At 38.2% G+C, this 13,840-nt stretch overlaps 1 protein-coding gene across 6 annotated transcripts in view; it reads right to left on the bottom strand.

Annotated features, from left to right (window-relative positions):
• Positions 1 to 13,840, bottom strand: part of SPATS2L (spermatogenesis associated serine rich 2 like) — a 167,446-nt gene that overhangs the window by 36,282 nt on the left and 117,324 nt on the right. For 5 of the 6 annotated variants that reach the window (XM_086719231.1, XM_086719230.1, XM_086719233.1 and 2 more), the window contains 2 exons: positions 1,682 to 1,888; positions 200 to 335 (listed from right to left, as the gene is read on the bottom strand). In XM_086719231.1, the coding sequence (XP_086575357.1) occupies positions 200 to 335; positions 1,682 to 1,888 (343 nt within the window). The remainder of the gene's footprint in view (positions 1 to 199; positions 336 to 1,681; positions 1,889 to 13,840) is intronic. The other variant, XM_086719232.1, reaches the window with a different exon arrangement.

Raw genomic sequence — 13,840 nt, 5'->3', positions numbered from 1 at the left:
TTTCTTTTTATTCAAACACTTTCCCTTCATTTTTATTCCCAAGATATATGCCTCTGCGTATAGGACTTAAAAAAAATTCACTGAGGAGTTGTTCTGTGATGTTTATGCATTAAATAAACAATGTTTTCCATCAGATGCTTTTACCTGTAGGAACAGCTCAAGTGCCACAAGTTTATAGTTTCTAAGTCGAATTACTTACCAGTTGTGTAATTCAGCAAAGGCAGCTTTGATCTTCTTCACTGAACTATCCACTTCTTCCTTGATCATGACACGATATCTAGTTAGAGACACAGTGCAGCGTTGCAAATCCTTCACCGATTTCTCAATGTTTGGGCCTACAAGTAATGTCATGAAAAAAATGTTAAATTGTCTTTTTACTTGTGAGCTAAATAGCAACAGTGACAAAAGCAGCTAACTCACCCCACCCCCTAATAAGAGATTTATCTTTTGTTTCTCAATGAAAAAAAAAAAGGTTCTGTCAAGATGTTTATATGTTTATAACCCAGAGTTTTAAAAATCCACAGTGGGGATATGTATGGCCCCTGAGACTGCTGTGATTTTACCAGTGGGTTCTGTGGGTGGGCCATTCTGGGCATACGTGTCTCCTCTGTGCTTTGGAAAGAGGCTCTGATCATCATGTTCTATCACGAACTGCAGTTTCTTAGAATCTGATATGTCTAAAGACCATTTGTGCTGCTGGCTCTCACCACTCTGTGTGGTTAGAAGCCAGCAGGGCTTTTGGATGAGGAAAATGACATGGAGATTGGGAGAGGTACAAATGAGCTAGAGAGAGGACGGAGCATTGGTGCCAGGTACGCTGGCTCTGGCCCATCAGTCCTGAGCCAGCCCTGTAATTAGAGCAACAGCACTGAAAGCTGCTCTGGAGGCGCCAATCTTGCCTGACTTCCTGAAACCGTCACCAAGGTATACAGATAGTACAGTGCGAAAAGGCGGATTGTACTTATCCCAACAAGGCCATGTTTCTTAGAAGAAAGAAATCTCCCTCCAGAAAAGTAAGGAAGTATATCAAACCAAAGCCAAGGAAATCAGATACAACTAAGGCTGAATGAGAATAATATTATTTAATCTGCTGAAATCAGAAAGGAAGTGATTTATCCCCTTTCATTTTTAATGCCAGTTATGTATAAAGTATAGCAAAGCTCAAAAAATAATAAAAATATAGCGTGTCAGATATAAAACCCTCTTTCGGTATTACATTGTCTGAAGGTTCTAACACAGAACTGAATTTACATGAAGAAGATCATCTAAAGAAGACATCATCAGCTTCTGGATTCATCTTCATTCAATGCAAGTTAAGAACATGTGTGTCTGGGAAACATTCAGCATTCAAGTTACTAAAAGAGCTCCTGCATTAACATTTGCTTCCTAAGACATTGGGGTAGAAAGTATTTGTGGTGCAAATTTATCCATGCCTACAAAGAGAAGAATGACCACAGAGAGGCAGAGAAAGGGGATGTAATTCCTCTTAAACACTCGAGACCTTTGATTTATATGGGAGGAATCACATCTACTTTTCAATCTATGTTGGTCACAGAAAGAAAGGCAATTTCATGTGCATCTTTCTTCACTAAGCAGCATCTTTTGGAAAGTTCTATCATTCTGGCACTTCTCTGTGTGTGTAAAATAGGTTGAATCATTTGTGCAAAAGAAATCACTTTACCTCTTTTCTTTGCCAACTCATCTGGCTTTATTTCAAGATGAGCTGCAGGGGTATTGGACTTAACAGGAGATGTTTTTGCCTTAGGCTTGCTTGGGTTACAAGGCTGCTCAGCTGACCACTGTAGGCCATCTGACCCCTCTGGTGTTCCATGTATAGGTTTGGGGTTCCCATCTAAGGACAGTTTCTGTTGCAGTGGTCTGTTGCCTTCTGTAAGAAAACACCAAATAATGACTGTGAAGTGATAAGCTAAAAACACTGATGAGAAAGTGATGGGGGGGGGGGTGCCAAGATTTTCATTTTGTTTACATGTTGGCAACAATGTCCTTCATTGCAAGCAGTGAGGAAACTGTTTTAATAGAATCTCTAGAAGATTTGAGGATGTACTAGAAAATAGAGCCTTGCACTTGGGAGTTGGTAGACCTGGGGTGGGTGTTTTGGCTCTGGTAATTACTTGCACAGTGACCCTGGGCCAAGCCACTTAACATCTCCGAGCCTTGGTTTCTTCACTCATAACAAAGGTTATTTATTAGGAGATGAGAAGATTTTTTTTTCCCCATTCAGTAAAGGTATAGGCATCTTTAAGTATGATTTCATATGGAGCCTATAAAAATGCAGCCCTCCTATCTCCAAGCGCTACATTAATGTCTTGTAGTATTTTATTCTGAATTAATGAAGGCAGAAGAGTGATTGGAGATAGGGCAAGAATGAAGTGACAACAGGTACTATAATCATTTCACTTAATTTATGGAGGGATTAAATTGGGAAACATCATAATATCTCAACTATATTTAAAATCTAGGGAGTCAAATTCTCTCTGGAGCTTTAATAGATGTAGCAATAAATTAGCAGCACATTGCTTTCAGCATCTTTTAAAGGTAGGTTTCTATTAGTTATTGCTGGAGTGAATTAAGTGGCACCTTAGTGGCCTGAGAAGGAAATGTATCACCCTTAACATCTTACTCACAACCAGAGAAAGCTATGGGTGTAAAAAAAAGGAAGCCAGCATGTTTTGAAGGCTAGGTTCTTAGAGAAAGCTGAGTGTAGTAGAAAGAGTGCAGGTGTAGACCCAGGAGACCAATGTTCTGAGCTTCCCTATGTCCTGCATGAGCCTGTAGGAATGACTTCACTTTTCTGGCTGACTGTGGCTCACTTTCAAACAGCGCACAACGTCATCTCTATGAATCCCAGCCCCTTTCACCCTGCCTCACTTCTCTCTGCTCTCATGTTGCCTCTTAAAAACTTACTGCCTTGTATTTTAACACAAGGCTTATGTGTCTGCCCTTCATCCTTGCCTTGAGGAGGCTAGGACTCCCTTGAAGTCAAATACTGAAATTGGATTCATTTCTGAAGCCTAGTACTGTGTCTGGCTCAATAGCTATCTGTAAAATTGTGACTGAATTAAAGTACTCTTAAAATGATTTCATAGGAAAACAAAAACAAAGAACAAAGAACATTTTTCCTAACACTTGTCACAAACATTATAGAGACTGTACTCAGAAAGTGCAAAAGAATATGATCTGGGTCTTAGTCAATTTGATTTTAGACATTAGCCTATTTAAGACAAGTGTAAATTTGACTTTACTTGAATCCATCATTCATAATCTATATATCAAGAAAGCACAGCATACATTTTATGGTCTGAATGATGAATACTCTTTAAAGGTAAATTACATTACACAATGAAATGTTCAGCAAAGGCAGTGAACAAGTTAAATACTGAAAACACCATTTCCTCCAGCAATGATTTAAATGGTAAACAGATTTAAATGGTAGTTAATGGTAGTAAACAGATTTAAACAGATTTAAATGGTAGTATACAATTTTATCTTTATATATACTAAAGGAGAACTTCTGTATAGGGCAGTGGTTGTCAAGATTTAGTGTGTGTGAGTTCTCCCTCAGTGCTTGTTACAAATGCAAATTCCTGGACAACACATCCAGGGATTCTGATTCAGCAGTGGGCCCATGATTCTACTTGCCAGGTGATTCTGTTGGGGTGAAGGTGGATGGCACCACCCACCTGGAGAATCTCTACTGGAAAAGATGGAAAACTAATTTTTTGATGAGTCTGTAAATGTTTTGTTAAAATTGTGATAAAGGACAGGCTGGCTCCAATTCATTCCCTCTCTAAATCATAGAGAAGATTCAGCCTTGGTGAAATAGTATAAATTGAGAATCTAACATATAGCTTATTGTGCATAGTGTAGTAAATTAGTCTTATTCTTGAAAATAAGGGGATTTGTATTATAGCTTAATGGAAATACTGACCTTAGAATGAAGGGAAAAAAATTATTCTGTTGGATGCTTTAGAATTTTAAATGGAAGGCAAGCATGCAAATGAGCATGAGTTCAGTGACCTAGAGCTGAAAATATTTTGTTTGTGTCTCAGAGAACTGGTATGTGGGCTACTGCTTCGTTTCATCATTCATGCAACAAATACCCATTGAGAAATCTGAGTAGCAGGTTTTTTTTAGGGTCCTGAAAAGCTGTCTCATTATTGGTGGAAATCACTGAACACTGGGAAGATCTGAAATTCTCAAAGATGACTTGGATATATTTGCACGTTGGCTGTACAGATCTGTCTCCAAATATAGTAAAGCTCTGGGGCTCTTTCACATAAAAGCTGGTGGTGAGTTACTCAGCTATAACAGAATTAGGTTCATCTTAACCACGAATCCTGACATTTCTAGCAACAGAATAATGGGGGTTCTTTCCCTCTAACATTATGGCCAGAAGTACCATCGGTTCTTTATCTTTCTGGAATCTACTTGTAAACTTCACCAGCCTGTAGCTTACCAAGAGTTGATTCCTATCCCTGTCCAACAAGGTAGTCACTAGCTATATGTGGTTACTGAACACTTGAAATGTGGCTTGCCTAAATTGAGATGTGCTGAATTAAAAATATTTCTTGGATAATTTAAAAAATATTGACCATGTCAAAATAATAACATTTTGTGTATATTAAATTACATAAAATATATTACCCAATCTAATTTACCAGTTTCTTTTTACTTTTTTAATGTGGCTGCTAGAAATTTAAAAATTACATCTGTAGCTCACATTATATTTCTACTGAGGAGCATTAATCTAAATCAGAAGGAGCGTGAGATTATTGGTCTAAAATCTGCAATCACTATTAATTCTACGCTAAGAGAGTATTGATTTTAGTGAAACCTTAAAATATCCTCTGCAATTTCTACATGAGATAAGTGGTGATAGAGTGATATATGTCTAGTTCATCACTACATGCTTGGTGCATAGTAGGTACCATGGTGAATACTGAAAAAATGAATGAATGAATCAGCATTACTTTGGTACTTTCCATGCCTGGGACCCTTCTAGTTAGAGGGAGCCTAGTTTGATATGTGTCCCTGGCTGTGACTTTATCCAATATTCATCAAATACTTGAACCCAAGTAGTTACATCTTAGAAAGAAACGTTATCTCTGGAAACACCCAATCTGCCCAGATTTCAATAAATATTATATACAATTTAATTTTTATATATTTTAGTTTAATCTTAAGAATGGCTCTTAGAAGCTTTAATATTTTTGAATTTAACTATCACCTGAGCCTTCCCTTTGTTAAAGATATTTATCAAATCCTAACACACATGGTGTATATCTTCCTGAGTATCATTCTGGTTTCTGATTCAATCTAACTCAACAGACATATATGGAGGGCCCACTACGTGCTAGCACTGGCTTATTCATAGGAGATAAATGAGACACAGTCTCTCTGCCTTTAACAACTAATATGTAAAATGTGAAAATGTAGCCTAAGACCATAGCATAGTAAACCTGAGTTCACCTTTCCCCACTGAATTATGTTGGTACCTTCGCTGAAAATCAATTGACTATATATGTGTAGTCTATTTTTGGACCACATTCTATTCCATGGATGTAGTTGTCTATACTTACCCCTCACACCACATTTCCTGTTTACTGTAGCTATATAACGAGTCTTAATATCAGGTCATATATGCCCTCCAACTTTGCTCTTCTTTTTCAAGATTGTTTTGGCTATCTTAGGACCTTTGCTTTTCAATGCAGATTTAAGAATCAGCTTATTTCAGGGCACGTGGGTGGCTCAGTTAAGCTTCTGGCTCTTGACTTCAGGTCATGAACTCATAGTTTGTGGGCTCAAGTCCTGCATTGGTCTCCATGCTGACAGCGTGGAACCTGCTTGGGATTCTCTCTCTCTTTCTCTCTCTGCCCCTCCCCTGCTTGAGCTCTCTCTCTCTCTCTCTCAAAATAAATAAACTTAAAAAGAATCAGCTTACTTCTACAAAAACAATCAGTATCTTTCTACAAGAAATTGGATGGGATTTTGATTGGGCTTGAGTTGAATCTACAAATCAATTTGTAGATAATCAGTATCTTAACAATATTGCATCTTTTGATCTTTTAACATGATACATCATACCATTTATTTAGCTTTTCTTTAACTGGTCTCAGCATTGTTTTTCAGTTTTTAGTGTCTTGAGCAACTTTAGTTACATTTATTCATAGGTATTTTATGTATCTTAGGTTATTGTATAGTATTTTTAAAAATTTCATTTCCCAATTGTTGGCTGCTAGAATGCAAAAATACAACTGAGTTTTTATATATTGAACTTTATACCTAGATACTTTGTTAATTTCCTTATTAGTTTTTTTTTTTTGTAGATTTCTTAAAATTTTCTTTATAGGCAATAATGACATCCTTAAATGCAGTTTAACTTCTTTCTTGCCAAAGGTTAGGAATCCTAGGTTAGTGCAATGTAGAATTGCAGTCCTTGCATTGCTCTGATCTTAGGGAAACTGCATTCAACATTTTATTATTAAATATGATATTAACTGTAGGGCAGATTTTTCATATGCTTATTGGGAAATTCTCTTATATTCCTAGTTTTCTGGGAGTTTTTATTATTTTGCCAAGTGATTTTGTTTCACTAATTGAGATGACCATATTGCTTTTCTCTTTTGTTTTGTTAACACAGAAAATTACATTAATTGGTTTTTAAATGTTAAGCCAACGTTGCATTCCTGGGAAAAAGCACACTTGGTCATAGTGTACTATCTTTTTTATATATTGCTTACTTTAATTCGCTAATACTTTGTTGAAGATTTTGCTTCTTTATTCATGAGCAATATTGTTCTGCTTCTAATCTTTTTCTTCGTTATAGGTCACATTTGATTGCTTCTTGTGTGGATTTATTTTACACAACAAAACATAAACTGTGGTGGTTGTTTTTTTGCTAACAGTACCAAAGAAAACAAATCTTCCTCTTGGGAGAAATACAGGACTTGGATTCAAAGATTTTTCATAATATATGTATAGACATGTATATGTTCAGACTTGGAAGTTTCTGAAAACTCTTTTTTCTTGTTAGACTTTACTTTTCAGTGAAAGTTTTATGTACTTATAAGTAGGCTGAAAGAAGTACACATAGAATTCAGATCTAAGTTTAAGAAATGTATAACCATAAGAGTAGGTCTAAAGAAATTATTTTAAGCCACTGAGTTAAGATCTTCCTAATACACAGTAAAACACATTGTCTGATGATGATTAACATTGTAAAGTATTGTGAAGTAGTTCTACTTAGAAAAAATTGATAAAAAGACACAGTATAATTTAGTTGTTATAAAATTATGCCTAAAATTTCTAATGTCTGTGTTGCTTAAAGCATATTACATTCACTTAAAAGTAGTTAAGTGAATATGTTAGTGTTTTATGATAACTGATAATAATAATAAATTAGTTCTTTGATCATAATCTTAGTGTTTTTAAATATTCACAAAGAACAATGCAAATGGAAATTAAACATTTTAAAATGTTCCATTGCCCAATTGTCAGTTTTACAAATGAAAACAATGAGATTAGTCCAATCTTTGTGGACAGCAATATATTAAGAATTACAAAAATATTCATACTCTTTGACCCCAATAATTCCACTTCTAAGAAAATATGCCAATTAAATAATCATAGTTGTTTATAAAGATTTATATAGAAGAAGTATTCACTATAGCATTATTTATAATAGTAATAAACAAATGGAAACAATCCATAGGGACAATAGTTTGGGAATTAAAAAGAAATATGTCAAATTCATAAGAACACAATGTAGCCATTAAAATAATGTCTTTAAAGAATATATAATGGTATGAGGTAATGTCTGTAATGTCATGCTAAGGAAAAAGAATACAAAAGTTCACATACTACATAATGTGATCTTTGGCTTAAAAAATCCTATATATCTGTGCAGTTAAGAAATTCTGAAATGAAATTTAACAGTGGTTGTTTCTGGTTTTTTTTTTCTTAAACCTTACTGCATTTTAAAAATTTCTTCATTAGTATAAATTTCTTTTAAAATCAGAAATACACATCCCCAAAGGCAAGGGAATTAAAAGCAAAAATGAACTACTGGGACCTTATGAAGATAGAAAGCTTCTGCACAGCAAAGGAAACAACCAACAAAACTAAAAGGCAACCCACGGAATGGGAAAAGATATTTGTAAATGACATATCGGACTAAGGGCTAGCATCCAAAATCTATAAAGAGCTCACCAAACTCCACACCCGAAAAACAAATAATCCAGTGAAGAAATGGGCAGAAAACATGAATAGACACTTCTCTAAAGAAGACATCCAGATGGCCAACAGGCACATGAAAAGATGCTCAACGTCGCTCCTCATCAGGGAAATACAAATCAAAACCACACTCAGATATCACCTCACGCCAGTCAGAGTGGCCAAAATGAACAAATCAGGAGACTATAGATGCTGGTGAGAATGTGGAGAAACGGGAACCCTCTTGCACTGTTGGTGGGAATGCAAATTGGTGCAGCCACTCTGGAAAACAGTGTGGAGGTTCCTCAAAAAATTAAAAATAACCTACCCTATGACCCAGCAATAGCACTGCTAGGAATTTACCCAAGGGATATAGGAGTACTGATGCATAGGGGCACTTGTACCCCAATGTTTATAGCAGCACTCTCAACAATAGCCAAATGATGGAAAGAGCCTAAATGTCCATCAACTGATGAATGGATAAAGAAATTGTGGTTTATATATACAATGGAGTACTATGTGGCAATGAGAAAGAATGAAATATGGCCCTCTGTAGCAACATGGATGGAACTGGAGAGTGTTATGCTAAGTGAAATAAGCCATACAGAGAAAGACAGATACCATATGTTTTCACTCTTATGTGGATCCTGAGAAACCTAACAGAAACCCATGGGAGAGGGAAAGGAAAAAAAAAAAAAAGAGGTTAGAGTGGAAGAGAGCCAAAGCATAAGAGACTTAAAAACTGAGAACAAACTGAGGGTTGATGGGGGGTGGAAGGGAGGGGAGGGTGGGTGATGGGTGTTGAAGAGGGCACCTTTTGGGATGAGCACTGGGTGTTGTATGGAAACCAATTTGACAATAAACTTCATATACTGAAAAAAAAATAAAATCAGAAATACAAAATCCCTAATTATCTTTAGAAAGCAGCATAGCCACTTTACTAAATTTAACCTGTACTTTACATATTCTATCACTAATAATTCAGTGAAGACCATGAGAAAGGCTTGTTTGTCTGAGTGCCTATTGTGTCCGGTGTCTGTTTCAGGCACCAGAACAAGAATGGTGATCAAAGACAGATGTGGCCCCCATCTTTCCAGAACTTGCAGTGTATTAGGAAGACATATAAATCACACCAGCACACAGACAAATGTAGAATTACAACGATGGTAAGTGTTATGAAAGAAAAGTACATAGCATTCTGCAATCTGTAGTTGGCATATTTGATGTAGGGACAGCAAGGAGTAACTCCCCAAGAGATAGATCCTGTGAGCTCATCAGGTAAGAAGGCAGGAAAGTGCACTCCAGGCAGAGACAGCATTTAAGGCAGGAGAAAGCCCCGTGTGCCAGTTATCAAGTTATTTTCTCTTGGCTCAAATCCACCCTTCTTTGCCTTACTTTGTGATACAGGAGCTGGCCCCTGCAAACGATTCTCTTTTGCCAGCTCACAGAATGTTAGCTTTATCAGTGGAGGGCAATAAAGTGACCACGCAGGGCTAAGAGGACAGGAATACACTTCTCTTCTAGTTCCGGTTCTTTGTTGTTATGCTTATTCATCACAGGAGGTGGAAGCCAAGCAGAAGGGCTCCAGCTGCAGTCATGCCATGGTCCCTGCATCCCCCACACTGGCAGTGGCTTCAAGCAGTTCCAGTCTATCTACACCCTCTGGCAATGGTAAAGTTCTTCTACAGAACAGCTCAGTCCATGCCCTGTGACAGTTTTTGTTTGTCTGTTTGTTTGGTTTTTAGTGTAGTTGTTTTGCTGCCACAAGGTTGCATGTTCCACGTGCTTTCAATGAGGTCACAATCTCAATCTTGGATTGGAGGGCTCTCTGTATTGTCCAGCCTTTCTAGAGACAGTAACTACTCTCCTGCCATGTCTAGAACCCTTAGAATCCTCATTTATTCCTTTTAGTAGTTAATCACCTCTTCGTGTTTCTAGTGTTTTAGTTAGTAATTCCCTGTTATTACATTCCTCCCATTCAAATAAACTGTGTGGTTTCGGTCTCTGGACTTGAACCTGACTGCACACACGCAGTCTATATGAGGGACTGAGAGGGGACCAGGAGGGTTGGAGTAGAGACAGCAAGAAGGAGCAGGCCATTCAGTGAGTTGGAGCATCACTTAGGGGCCAGACCACGCTGGGCCTGTGGGCCATGATAAGACTTTTGGTTCTTATCTTAAGAGTTCAGATTTGTGTTTTGAAAAGATTTCAGGATATAGAATGACTTAGAGGGGAACAATCTAAAAGCTAGGACATTAATCAGTGGACTCGTACAGCAACATAGGCAAGAGAGGATGATGGCTTTGGTGGGGAGGCACAGGTAGAGACTGTGAGAAACAGATGGGTTCTAGGAACATTTGGAAAAGAAAATCGACAGGACTTGATGGATTGGATGAGGAGACGATGTCAGGACTGATGTCTAGATTCCTGGCTTGCACATTGGATAGATAGTTCACTAAGATCAGGAACACTAAAAGACAGCTAAGACTGGAAGGGAGATCATGAGTTTGCTTTAAGCATATTGTCGAAGTGCTTTGAACTGTTGAAGTGAAAGTGTCAAGTAAGAGTCTGGAACACAGAGAGGAGCCTGGCCTGGGAAGAGGAATTTGTGAGCCAGCTTACATAATTAAAACCTGGGCATGGTTGAAATGATCTAAGAAGACAGTACTGGGTCTTATAGGAGAAAGGACTTGGAACAAACCAAGTCTTGACAAGCTGTACCAATTAACAGCCTACGTAGAGAAGAATGACCCTCAAAGGAAAAAATGGAGCAATGAAGATGGAGGGGAAATCAGGAGGGTGTCATGTCAGAGGAACTGAAAAGAAAAAATAGAGTCCTTAAGGATCGTGTGATCAACAGCACTGAATGTTACAGACAGAAAAAGATAAAGTACAGATTGGAAAATGCGTGCTAAATTTAATCCACTGAGGCCATTGATAATCATCGTGGGAGCAATTTCTTTGGAGTGATGGGGCTGTAAGCCATACTGAATAAGATGATAAGTGAGAGACAGAGGTGAAGAGATGACGGTGAGTAAAGATAATTCTTTTAGATGTTACAGAATAACGGTCTAGTGATAAAGCCCCAAGAAAACTCTCTTCACATTACAGTGACAACGCACCTGGATTTGCATGGTCCGTCATTCTTCTGTCACTGCATGACAGGATAATTAACAGAGAGTCAGAGGAACCAACAACTTTGAAACAGAGACCCAAACAGACAGGCTTATTTCAAAGACATAATGTCTGTTGGTTCTGCCTCTTTGTAAGTTCTTTATCAAAGACAGATAGACTTTATTATTTCAAGTCCTATTAAACTTGATCAGATCGGTGGGCATAAAGCTGGTAACTTTCAGATTGGAAGCAGACCTTTTAGTTTTATTTACATTACCTTTCAAGGTCTCATTTGTTACTAATACCTTTACAGGTTTATTTATATTAAAAGATAATAGATAAGAAAGTCAATGAATTAAGCTGCCCAATGACACAAGGTGAACAATTTGCCTTAATTTGTTTCACTGACTTATTTCACTGCAAAACAGAGTCAATTCTCATTATATTTTGATAGAACCATTTAAATCTTTGTTCAAAAATTTAAAAAACAATTTTTTTTGGAAGGCCTTTTGTTCTTTGCAAGGAGTGCATTCCATTTAATTAAGTCTCTTTGTTACTGAAATCGCCATAACAAGGTATGGGTGGGAAGTTATGAAGATATCAGCTCTTCAGAGAGAGTAGTTTTGTGTTTTTGCTGCAGGGTTGCAGCAAAAGTAGTTTTCAAATGAGAAGGAGAAGGGAGAGGGCTGTGGATTTCACTCGGGTGACAGAAAAATACCCGAGGGGTTGTGTGTTTCCTATGCCCTCCTGTCACTACACCCCATGTCTGTGTCTGTCTCTTTCTGCTTTGTCACACCCAGAGAAAGGAAGCAGAGGTCTTGGTCATGGAAAATGCAGTTGAAGGCCTCCCCTAACGTTCCCCAAACAGTTCTGACATGGTGCTGCTGAGGGTGTGAAACTGAGGGTGTGACTGCACAGCGCACAACCATGAACAGGAGCTAACACTGAGTATTTAGATGCTAAAATAATCATTAATGAGGAGTGAGAATAGCAATTACTGTGCTTCAAATGTAAACTTTCAAAATACAAGTTCATAGGACACTACTTAGTATTGGCTACATAGATTAAGAAAGTATTGTATCTTTAATTTTAAAAAAGAGTAAAAAGCCCATGGTTATGGCTCTGCAAGGGTTTCAGCTAAAGTCCTTAATTAAGGTTTAAATAAAACATTGGCTGCTCGGACCACTGTAACCTGGTGTGAGAGAACCTGCTCTGAGGCCTCTGGGTCTCAGCTCCCATGTCTCCTCTTCAATCACTCACGGGACATGATGGCCTTATTTCAGGTTGCTACACACGTGATCTTGACCCCTGCCCTGATCTCTCTCCTACTCACTGCCTTCGCAACACTTACTATCATCTAGAATTCTCATGGTAACTTAGCTGTATTCTGATTTATTATGCATCTCTTCACCTCACCTTCCAAAACGTATGCAAACTTCATGAGGGCAGAAGTTTTGCTGTCTTGTTTGCTTCGTCTAGAATTCCTGGCTCATGTCAGGATGCTTAAAAATGTTTACTAGACACATAAATGATCTGAGGGTTGACTCTGTGCTGGATGCTGTGCTAATCACTTTAGACACCTCACTTACTGCATACGACAGTCTTGTTAAGTGGAGTCATATTTTCTATTTTGCAGGTGAGGACACGGAGACACAGAGTGGCTAACTTGTCCCGGGTCACACACCTAGTAAGCGATGAGGCCAAGACTTGAATCCAAACACCTCTAACGCTAAAGCCTGGTTCTTAGCTACAATATTATATTGTTTCCATTGGAGGGCTGGCACTGCTGAATCCTGGAATATACACATTTGGCTTTACTATTAAAGTTCCAGGCAAGCTGCTTTCATCTTGTTGATCTTTTCTAATCCTCTGGTCCAATATAGGGGCTTAGAGAAGCAGGGGAGATAATCTTGAGGCTAGGACTGACAGTAGCATTAAAAAAATCTGCTTGGAAATCCTATAGGAAACCGCATACCATAAAAATACTGTGAAACAGTCTGGTGAGGTGTGTGTGTGTGTGGTGGTGTGGGGTGTTAACAAGACGCACAAATGAGGGACAAGCAGCGAACATTCTAAAATAACGGGATCCTTACTCTCATGTTTGGTTCCGCTCACTTTGAGAATGAGAAAGCAGTTCTGTGCCAGTGCCATGCCCAAATAGACAATGTGTATTGTCAAGGCAAAATGACTGGGCTGCTCCTGTTCTGTGATACAGAGCAGATTGTGAAGTCCGGTTTGTGCAGGTCAGTGAACACAGCATGGAGCTTTCTGTTTGAGACAGGTAACAAATAACACAAGAGCTGGCTTCCCAGGATGCTTCACAAGACCAGGGGACATAAAGGAAGCCTGCTGGCCATCAGGGGAGCTGAAGCCAAGAAAAGCCCCGCCTCAAAGTTTCTCTCAATGGAGTCAGTTGGTGGCCTGTAATCCGGCTCCTTTCCTATTCAGTGGGAATTGTGTCCAGTGAGAGAAAGCCACACAGGAATTTGAATTC

This window comes from Puma concolor, chromosome C1 (genome assembly GCF_028749965.1).
Source record: "Puma concolor isolate L17-30 chromosome C1, mPumCon1.1.hap2, whole genome shotgun sequence".
Lineage (NCBI taxonomy): Eukaryota > Metazoa > Chordata > Mammalia > Carnivora > Felidae > Puma > Puma concolor.
This window is presented reverse-complemented; position numbering and strand designations above follow the sequence as displayed.